Source organism: Oncorhynchus mykiss, chromosome 12 (assembly GCF_057628025.1).
Source record: "Oncorhynchus mykiss isolate SJ-2025 chromosome 12, ASM5762802v1, whole genome shotgun sequence".
NCBI classification, from domain to species: Eukaryota; Metazoa; Chordata; class Actinopteri; order Salmoniformes; family Salmonidae; genus Oncorhynchus; species Oncorhynchus mykiss.
Window position 1 is genome coordinate 14,730,962 of NC_143033.1, and position 10,712 is coordinate 14,741,673.

Consider the following 10,712-nt stretch of genomic DNA (forward strand, 5'->3'; position numbering starts at 1 on the left):
TCCTCCATGGTTTACGATGGGAATTACACATGCAGAGATCATCCATTCACCCACACCAAAGTATCATAAAAACACAGCGGTTGGAACCAATAATCTCCAATTTGGACTCCAGACCAAAGGACAAGTTTCCACCGGTCTAATGTCCATTGCTCGTGATTCTTGGCCTAAGCAAGTCTCTTCTTATTATTGGTGTCCTTTATTAGTGGTTTCTTTGCAGCAATTCGACCATGAAGGCCTGATTCACACAGCCTCCTCTGTACAGTTAATGTTGAGATGTGTCTGTTACTTGAACTCTGCGAAGCATTTATTTGGGCTGCAATTTCTGAGGCTGGAAACTCTAATGAAGGTATCCTCTACAGCAGAGGTAACTCTGGGTCTTCCATTCCTGTGGCGGTCCTCATGAGAGCCAGTTTCATCATAGCGCTGGATGGTTTTTGCAACTGCACTTGAACTTGAACTCAAGTTCTTGACATTTTTGGTATTGACTGACCTTCATGTCTTAAAGTAATGATGGACTGTAATTTCTCTTTGCTTATTTGAACTGTTCTTGCCATAATATGGACTTGGTCTTCTCCCAAATAGGGGTTTCTTCTGTATACCCTCCTACCTTGTCACTCACATTAAGAAGGAAAGAAATTCCACAAATTAACTCTTTAGAAGGCACACCTGTTAATTGAAATACATTCCAGGTGACTACCTCTGGAAGCTGGTTGAGAAAATGCCAAGAATGTGCAAAGCTGTCATCAAGGCAAAGGGTGGCTATTTGAAGAATCTCAAAAGTAAAATATATTTAGATTTGCATAACACTTTTTTAGTTACTACATGATTCCATATGTGTTATTTCATAGTTATGATGTCTTCATTATTATTCTACAATGTAGAAAATAGTAAAAAATAAAGAAAATTAAATTTTGAATTAAAAAAATTGAATTAAACTTCTTAGCGACAGGATCGACAACACAGGAAGATGCATATGAGAACGCATTAGGTAGAAATGTTTTGCAGAACACAAACATGGTTGAGTGGGTATACCTGAGTCCATGTTTGTGCTCTGTGCGCGTGTGTATTTTACATCTGACTAGAAATAAGGAAATTAGTTAAACAGAAAAACATTTCCTCATGTGTGCTACCTACAGTTGAAGTCAGAAGTTTACATACACCTTAGCCAAATACATTTAAACTCAGTTTTTTTTTTTTTACAATTCCTGACATTTAATCCAAGTAAAACATTCCCTGTCTTAGGTCAGTTAGGATCACCACTTTATTTTAAGAATGTGAAATGTCAGAAAATAGAGAATTATTTATTTCAGCTTTAATTTCTTTCATCACATTCCCAGTGGGTCAGTAGTTTACATACACTCAATTAGTATTTGGTAGCATTGCCTTTAAATTGTTTAACTTGGGACAAACGTTTCAGGTACCCTTCCACAAGCTTCCAACAATAAGTTGGGTGAATTTTGACCTATTCCTCCTGACAGAGCTGGTGTAACTGAGTCAGGTTTGACCAGAGGACATTTCTCCAAAAAGTACGATCTTTGTCCCCATGTGCAGTTGCAAACTGTAGTCTGGCTTTTTTTATGGCGGTTTGCACTTTTCGCACCACAGTACATTCATCTCTAGGAGACAGAACGCGTCTCCTTCCTGAGCGGTATGACAGCTGCGTGGTCCCATGGTGTTTATACTTGCATACTATTGTTTGTACAGATGAACGTGGTACCTTCAGGCATTTGGAAATTGCTCCCAAGGATGAACCAGACTTGTGGAGGTCGACAATTTTTTTCCAGAGGTTTTAGCTGATTTATTTAGATTTTCCCATGATGTCAAGCAAAGAGGCACTGAGTTTGAAGGTAGGCCTTGAAATACATCCACAGGTACACCTACAATTGACTCAAATGATGTCACTTAGCCTATCAGAAGCTTTTAAAGCCTTGACATAATTTTCTGGAATTTTCCAAGCTGTTTAAGGCACAGTCAACTTACTATATGTAAAACTCCTGACCCACTGGAACTGTGGTACAGGGAATTATAAGTTAAATAATCTGTCTGTAAACAATTGTTGGAAACATTCCTTGTGTCATGCACAAAGTAGATTTGCCAAAACTATAGTTTGTTGTGGAGAGGTTTAAAAACAAGTTTTAATGACTCCAACCTAAATGTATGTATACTTCCGACTTCAACTGTATATCCCCCCAATAGAATCCCCATACTTTAACTATGTGTTATGGGATTTTTTTATGAATAATGACTAAATTATGTATACATTTAACATAGAATTACAACAAACAGAATTCTACCCTGTCTTTCCAGTAGTGTTAAATAATGTTTGTTCTTTAGGAAGGGGTTATGTAGCAGGTATATCTCTCTGGTCACCAGAGAGATATTTACTTTGCCACCATGGCCTTTTTTTTGCCTTTACCTCCCTTATCTCACCTCATTTGCTCACATCGTATATAGACTTGTTTATACTGTATTACTGACTGTATGTTTGTTTTACTCCATGTGTAACTCTGTGTCGTTGTATGTGTCGAACTGCTTTGCTTTATCTTGGCCAGGTCGCAATTGTAAATGAGAACTTGTTCTCAACTTGCCTACCTGGTTAAATAAAGGTGAAATAAAAAAATAAAAAATAGATCTAGGAAGAAATTAATGTATGTGGTTGTAGAAAGAGAATGAAGAGGAGCATTAACCTATGTTGGAACCAAGAATTCAAAGTATGGCACAAACACCAAATTGAGACTCTGCATGCAGAATTCTGCACAAACATCCTCTGTGTGTAATGTAAAACACCAAGTAATGCATGCAGAGCAGAATTAGGCCGATACCCGCTAATTATCAAAATCCAGAAAAGAGCTGTTAAATTCTACAACCACTTAAAATGAAGTGATTCCCAAACCTTCGTGTATATAGAAATAATCTGACATTACAAATGTCTTTATTATTTTGGAACTTCTGTGAGTGTAATGTTTACTATTAATTTGGTATTGTTTATTTCACTATTATGTTTATTATCTATTTCACTTGCTTGGCAATGTAAACATATGTTTCCCAAGCCAATAAAGCCCATTAAATTGAAATTGAGAGAGAGAATAGAGAAGAGCGAGCGCATCCTCATCGGACGTCATCACTTGTCGCCATATTGGTTCAGGAAGTTGAAAGTATCAAAGTAGGAATCTGTTGCAGGTTTGCTGCTGTATTTATTCGAATATTCACTTGATCTACACCACAGTTTACGACAGCCGTGTTCATTTATGCATCGGAAACCCTAAAACCATCTTGAGGTACAGAAATCATTTGTATTTATCTGTTGTTTGGACGTGCATCCAGATGACTTCCCTAACACAGCGAAGTTCGGGCCTGGTGCAGAGGAGGACCGAGGCCTCTCGTAATGCAGCTGCCGACAAGGAGAGGGGGTCCGAGGATGAGGACTACGAGCCACGCCAAGAGGAAGAGGACGAGAAGGGAGACTCCAAAGAAACTCGACTGACGTTGATGGAAGAAGTGTTGCTGTTGGGATTGAAAGATCGAGAGGTATGTTAGCTAGTTATTGTCGTTAGCCTGTTGTGCTAGCGAGCTGAGTTAGCTTGCTAAAGTTAGCTGGTTTGTTTACGTTCTAACCAGCTAACGTTAACTAGTTAGCTAACATAATAATGTGCTATTCCTACATTTAGGTAGTTAACTAACATCACTAGCTGTATTTTCATGTAATATTCAACATTACAACCTGAAGGTTATCAAACGTGTCACTTTGTGGCGTGTCACTTGTATGTCTGTTTTATTTATCCAGGAAGTGTCGCTAACCCTGTGAAGCAATACGGACTCATTACAATTTTTTCCAACAGGGATACACTTCCTTCTGGAATGACTGCATTTCTTCTGGTCTTCGAGGGTGTATGGTCATTGAACTGGCTTTGAGAGGAAGACTGCAGCTAGAGGCTTGTGGCATGAGGAGGAAAAGTCTGTTGGCCAGAAAGGTGAGCACTCACAAACCTTATATTAAAACACACAGATAAACTTGGTCGCCTGCCAAACAGCCGGACTTCCGTCTTCACCCGACGATGATAATAGGGCTGTCCCGAACTCATCATACTTGTATTTGTAATCCTATCCGTTTACTACTTAATAGGATACTGGTAATTGGATTTACTCGCGATCGGAAAACGCTCAGAGCGCTTCTGATGTTCCTTCACTCATTCACACATCGTTCACGATCCCGACATCTGAAAGGCACATGACTTACTTTCATAGTCCTAATTATCAACAAAATAGGTTCATAAATAATGCATGGCTGGCTACTGCTGCCTGCATTTATTTCTTACGATTTAGTTGGCTCTTCCTAGAAGCCTAGGCTACATTTCACTTTCGAGAGGAGCAAAACTTATCCCAACTATTTACATTTTGTAATTTTATTTTCTAATGATCTGTTGCTCAAAAAACATCTGGGGGAAATAATAACAGCAAGCATGCACTGGCATAGCTCATGACGACAAATGTCTTCTTCAGCAATGGAATAGCCGATGCAGACAGACAAAGAAGCCCACAAGACAACACCAAGTAGACAGAGAAAAACAACCATATGGTGGTATAAAGTAAAACTAAATTGATAGCTAGAACAACAATGACTAGCTATGGATTGTGATTCTCCAGTCCAAACAGTTTGGACTGGTGAGTTGATTCCTAAGGTGAGTGAGTGTAAGGGGAGCCTTGCGTGTGTATCTGGGGAATTAAGGGGCGGGAGAGCAGCTTCACCAATGCAATTGAGTTGACTGATAAAGTAATAACCAATAGCAAAAACTTCCATGATATGACCTCAGAAAAGTCGACTGAAAATATAACTAGATTGATAGCTAGCCGCTTTTCTTCTAGTTATCTATGGATTTTGATTCACAATGTTTGGAGAGAGTTGTGAGTGAAAGTGGGAGCCGTAGCGTTTGTGCAAGAGACGTATCTGTCTGGGAAAACGAGAGAGGCTTTTCCTAATCCAATCATGGCCAACACCTGTCCGTGTCTTTACTGACAGCAGAATCAGCCTGTTGAGGCAGTATTTGGCATGGCTTGAGTGATATGAGAAATTCTGGCTTTTGGCTTTCTCTGATTACAGAAAATTACATTGTTTCCGGCAAATTCCTCATGTCCGTATTGATACTCGTTTTGTCATAATACCCCTAGACAATAACAACTCTGATCTGGAGTGGGAGGGGTCAGAGTCCAAAATGTCAATTCGGACATGCCAATTGATGAAATGTCCAAGCTTTGATTGGCAGCTCTGAGTCGTTGCTGATGCATATCAAATCATACAATGCCTGGATGGGTATTTTAAGGATCAGCTAATCACATGATATGTTATAGCAGTCTGGTGCCCGACTGCACAGTCGATGACGTGGCACGCAACCATTGGTTGATACATGAGACATCTGAGCCGGGCAACACAGCCTTGGCCTTCTGCGTGTTTATGCTGACGAGGTTGTCTGACGTGTGTTGCAATGTTTGGAGGACTAGCAGTGTATGCTAACACTAGCGGTGTAAACCTATGTGTGTTTGACCTTTTTGAAACGGGTTTATTTTTGGTCAGGTGATCTGTAAGTCGGACGCTCCTACAGGAGACGTGTTGCTGGACGAGGCCCTGAAGCATATCAAAGAGACCCAGCCCCCAGAGACAGTTCAGAGCTGGATAGAGCTGCTGAGCGGTGAGCAGAAATGGATTACCCTCCCCGTCCTTCTCCTGTTCTCTTAAATCTCTCTGTTTATTTTACTGGCTTTCTTCATTCTCATGTAGATTTGATTCAATACATTTGACAGGTGCTCTCACTGTGCCCCCTCCTTTCCCTCTCCCATACCCAGTCCATTTTAAACAAAATATCTTTGTTTTATATATAATATAGGCCATTTACGATTTTGACTTGATGTTCAGGTGAGACGTGGAACCCATTGAAGCTGCACTACCAGCTGAGGAATGTCCGTGAGCGCCTGGCCAAAAATCTTGTGGAAAAGGGCGTTCTGACCACGGAGAAACAGAACTTCCTCCTCTTCGACATGACCACACACCCACTGACCAACGACACCATTAAACAGAGGCTGGTCAAGAAAGTCCAGGAGTCCGTCTTGGACAAGTGGGTGAACGACCCGGGGCGCTTCGACAAGCGTGTGCTGGCCCTGATCTTCCTGGCCCACTCTTCAGATGTGCTGGAGAACGCCTTCGCCCCATTGCTGGACGAGCAGTATGACCTGGCCATGAAGAGGGTACGTCTGCTGCTGGACCTGGAGCCAGAGGCAGAGAGCACCAAGGCCAGCGCCAACGAGCTGCTGTGGGCCGTGGTGGCCGCCTTCACCAAATGAAGCCCTACCGGAAACAAACAGACGGAACTTTAAAAAACACTACAGGCCTGTGGGGCTCAGAACTCCCATGTTCTGATATGATGATGGAGATGGCAGAGATGATTTAAGATCACAGAGGGCGGCTCTCCCTCTGTATTGAGACAGGGCAGTTACCCCTGACCTCTGAGTCACTGTCCTGTCCTCTACCTGGCCAGTTGGTTGACATCCAGTACCCTGTGGGTGTCTCCCAAATGGCACCCTATTCCCTATATGGCTCTGGTCAAAAGTAGTGCACTATATAGCGAATCGGGTGCCATTTGGCACGTGACCTTTCTGTTCACTGTGAGACCTTGTGTAACCTTGAGCACTTGTGTCAGTAGCTGGCACCCACACAGGTCTCTGTTCTTCCATTTAGAAGGGACTTTAAAACTGCTAGGCCTTGCTTGACCACCATGGCCCAGACCTACCACCATGGCCCGGACCTACCACCATGGCCCAGACCTACCACCATGACCATCTGACCTGATATGATGACCTATGATCTACCAGAGGACCTGATATGATCGTACAGAACATTATTTGTTCTTTGCGTTAGTCACTTTGAGGAGGGTGCATTCTACACAAGCTCTTAGACATGACCTATAGACATCGTGTCGTTTTATCTTGCTAATAAATGTTAACCATCTCCAAACCATTTTGCACATTCAACAAGGAATCTGGAAGGGTTTAATATTTGTATAAAAAAAACTAACAGAAAAAATATTGTAACGTTTTATTCCAAGCACCATTTATTTTGTTCAGGGCACCAAACAATACAAACTTTATTCCTGTTCAGTTTTCCTTCCTGTCCCTCTCCATGTACTAAAGTGTTGTAGCTTGTGAATGCCATCCGTTTCAGATTAGTCTCTGCAACTCTTATCATCCTATTGCAGATATCCAGACATTGCATGTCTCCTCTTAACAAACTGGTTTCGGGTGTTCATGTGTGCAAAGTCATATTTTGAAGAGGTACAGTCTCAAGAAAGAAATTCTCTCAAATCGGACAAATATCTTTGTCCTTTAGTTAGTGTATTGAAAAATATGACTGGATAGGAGTGGAAGCTTCTCCTAAATCAGGCTAATTGTATTTTATATGGCTTAAAGTGTCCCTATCTGGCAGTATAATCTTAACGCTTGTGATTTTATGCCATATGTATTTTATTTTCCATTGATACATTTTTATTGCTTTAATATCATTCACATTTCATTCAGATTTAGTTGGTCGTCATCAATGGTTTGGGCTTTTTCTTTCTTCTTGTATGCCTGTCTGTTGGTTGTACTGTTCATGACTCGGTGGGTTATCTGATCCTAGATCTGTGGTTAGGGGTAACTTCTACCTTGAGCATTTGACTCACCTGGAGGCTGTAAAGACCAAGTATGGTGTAGGGATCGGATGGGGATGATGATTATATGGTATGGAGAAACTGATTATGTAGAATTTGATAAATGAATGTACAGCGTAATAAATGAAAGGGTGTTCTCTATACTTCTGTAGGTTTTTTTTTACTACACAATAAAGGATATTTTAAGTGCCTGAATATAGCACTGTGTAGCTCTCCTGTCATTCTTATCTGCCCTTTTTGTATCACAATTCCCTGATGAAGATGAATTTGATTATTTCTATATCATACACACCACTTGGCTGAAACGGCCTACTATCTGACTGTGACATTATTGAACAACCAATACAGATCATTTCAAAATATTGCAGATTTTGAAAACAACTTTTAATCGCTCAAGGCACAATTCTTTAAAACAATGAATGTAAGCCTCATAAGGCATCAGAGCACTTCAAAGTCATGTGTCCATGATCCAAAACATGTCCCCAACAACTGATAATCCTCCTTTGTCATCGTACTTTCTTGTAGGATCGGTCCTGTCAGCTCTGGTTCCGATGTTCGCGTTTGACGTCCATGTGAATGGCTGCCCATCGGGCTACCAAATGTCCCAACGACAAACCAGCAGAGGTCCACTGGTTTTGCCATTACACAATGTTACTGATCCTTTTTACTCTCCATTGACATGGTGGGGGGGTGAGCACTGGACACTTTGCCATTGAATATTGGATTGTGGGGCAGGTCCAGGCAGACTGTCCTCTTGACTTCCATCTCAGGTGGCTGCAAATGCACCTCTGAACGACCAGGCGGGACTGCTGCACAGCTACCAAAACTGCGGACTGAGATAGAATTCTATCTTCTTGTTTCTGTGATCTTTACTGAGTGGGTTGAACTCCCTCACTTGACTTTGATTAAATTCTTGTAATGTTTTGTCAATATTTCCAATAATTTGGATCTCCAGTCCAGGGTGTCACTAGCGAGGCCGTCTCCAACTTTACGCAGCTGATGAGCACAGTCCAGAATGGCAGTTAGATCTGGAGAGATGAGAAAGTCATAGTTTAGTCAAGCAATTAAACATAGGACAATGTCTCATTTGTGGCAAAATCTTAAATTCAATAGTAATTTTAACAAAACTATAAAATTAGCTGTTACGTAATTACCTTGTCCAGTCATATTGATTTGCGCTTGCTTTCTGTTTCTTTGTTGAGCTCTTCAAGAGTTCTGTTTGTACTTGTGGTACAGAGTAGACTGAGTATCCAAACGTGTTCAGCTGTGTATGGCTTGTCAGTCACTGAGAGTCTTCTGCTAATGTCAGAAGTTCACTCCATTATATAGCCTTAATGATGGTGATGTAAGTTGTGGATCCCACCTGTGCTAGTCCCGCCTCCCAATCACCTGCTGTTTTTACAGTAATTTTCAAACCTATGTTGTTAGACATGTCCTTACAGATTGAACTGAAATCAGATAGGCAGCTGTTTATCATTGTAGGCTAATTCCCTTGGAAGGAACACAGTGATATGTCCTTGTTTGCATGGAATCAAATTGTGCTATTGTTATTCCATTTGTACAGTGAACTTCAGTCAATGGTTACCATAGCAAAATATTTTTGTTTGCGAACAGAGCAGACCACTGACTCACCACATCCTAAAGCTATTGCTTAGGCTACATACATACATACAGTATATTCTATTTTTAGTACTACATATTATATAATTGGTTATTTGTGGGGTGGGCCTAGAAAAAAGGAATACATCCAAAAACTAATTTTGGAGATTCCCTTGGCCCTCACTGACAATGGGTGCCCAAAGACCCAAGTTAAGGTTTATAAGGACCAGAGATAATAACACTATTTATACTATTTTGTGGAATAAAAAGATCCTCATAAATATCTGAAGTATTGATGCATAAATTACTAGACAGTTATATCCTTATAATAATAGAACATATCAATTAGGGATATTCTCTTGGCCTCCATTTGAAAGTTAATTGGCCCAGTGCACTTTGCACAGCATCAAGCAACAGTCCATAAAGTGTGTGATAGGTGACGCTATGTGTACAGGTATGTTAAGTGTACACTACACCTGCAATCAATACTATGCTGGCTTAGGACACATGTTATTTGATATTTTTTGGAGTGGGAGAGAGCTTGCACACTTACATAAACCAGTCATAAAAATGTATTGGTTTGCTCAAAGTACAATTAGAGTTCATAATTAGAACACAGGACAGGAACATCTGCCAACAGTTAACCTGTGATTGAAACATACGTCAATTGATGAAGTGACAAACAACAATTAATAAAGCTAGATTGATTGTGCAACATGGCAAGTGTTTCTAAGAAATGCAGGTGCATTTGAGGAATAATTGTTGACCCTATAATGAACATTACAGAGCATCAGTTGACCTTCCTATATTGAGTTTGACCTTTCTGGAGGTTAATTTTAGGGTACTTTGTGCTAACTTTCATGGGTTAACAAACAATGTCTAATATGTGTCAAAGTCCTGTATCTGCACCAGATTCAGATCTGATTTGAAGATAATTTCCCTCCTGTCCTGAGTGTCCTTATATCCCTGGCCATAATAGCTATAACAGTGGTGACTAACATGTTGTGGCTTGTCCTGGGTGTGCCTAACAGATGTGGGCCAGTACTGTACAGTTCTGCTGTGAGTGCACCTGCTGTCAGCTGACTCTTGGGTCCAATTTATTAGCACACCCTATAGCAAAACGTTTTGCAAAGGAAAATGAAAAAATTGTTTCTTATTGGACAAGTTCAGGTAGTCCCTCCAAGTTTCATTCCATTTTCCTTTCCGTTTGGTGCCTGGTGAATATGACCCTTGGTTGAACCCGGAGGCTCAGAATGACAAATGTTATGTTCTCTTCCCCTACGGTTACCAACGTACTTTGACCCGTACTTAACATTGTGCCAAGGAAGATTTTATAGGATGTTTTCATATTAGGGCCTCACAATGTGGAGCAATTGTATGCTTCTGTTTACAAATCTCTTGTCACCTTTAACCTACTCT

At 40.7% G+C, this 10,712-nt stretch overlaps 1 protein-coding gene and 1 long non-coding RNA gene across 3 annotated transcripts; one reads left to right on the forward strand and one right to left on the reverse strand.

Moving 5' to 3' along the window:
• The first annotated feature begins 2,585 nt into the window (after positions 1–2,585).
• LOC110537006 (Golgi phosphoprotein 3) lies at positions 2,586–7,893 on the forward strand. Of its 2 annotated transcripts, XM_021622702.3 has the most exons (5): positions 3,091–3,180; positions 3,325–3,528; positions 3,840–3,971; positions 5,570–5,684; positions 5,909–7,893. In XM_021622702.3, exons 2-5 carry the CDS (start codon positions 3,325–3,327, stop codon positions 6,331–6,333), a joined length of 876 nt encoding a protein of 291 aa, XP_021478377.1. In that variant the 5' UTR covers positions 3,091–3,180; the 3' UTR covers positions 6,334–7,893. The 2 variants fall into 2 exon arrangements, with proteins under 2 accessions (XP_090047897.1, XP_021478377.1); XM_090191771.1 differs by having other exon boundaries at positions 2,586–3,528.
• Positions 7,894–8,043: 150 nt separating this feature from the next.
• Positions 8,044–9,992, reverse strand: LOC149979077 (uncharacterized). Its single transcript, XR_016484888.1, has 2 exons — positions 8,849–9,992; positions 8,044–8,722 (listed from the first exon to the last, which is right to left on the reverse strand). It is a non-coding gene; the product is annotated as an uncharacterized LOC149979077 (long non-coding RNA).
• Positions 9,993–10,712: the final 720 nt, after the last annotated feature.

Coding starts and splice junctions, on each gene's coding strand:
- LOC110537006 (XM_090191771.1), top strand. CDS start 3,325: ATGACTTCCCTAACACAGCGAAGTTCGGGCCTGGTGCAGAGGAGGACC. Junction 3,529..3,839: donor TGGGATTGAAAGATCGAGAG/GTATGTTAGCTA, acceptor TTTTTCCAACAG/GGATACACTTCCTTCTGGAA. Junction 5,685..5,908: donor CTGGATAGAGCTGCTGAGCG/GTGAGCAGAAAT, acceptor CTTGATGTTCAG/GTGAGACGTGGAACCCATTG.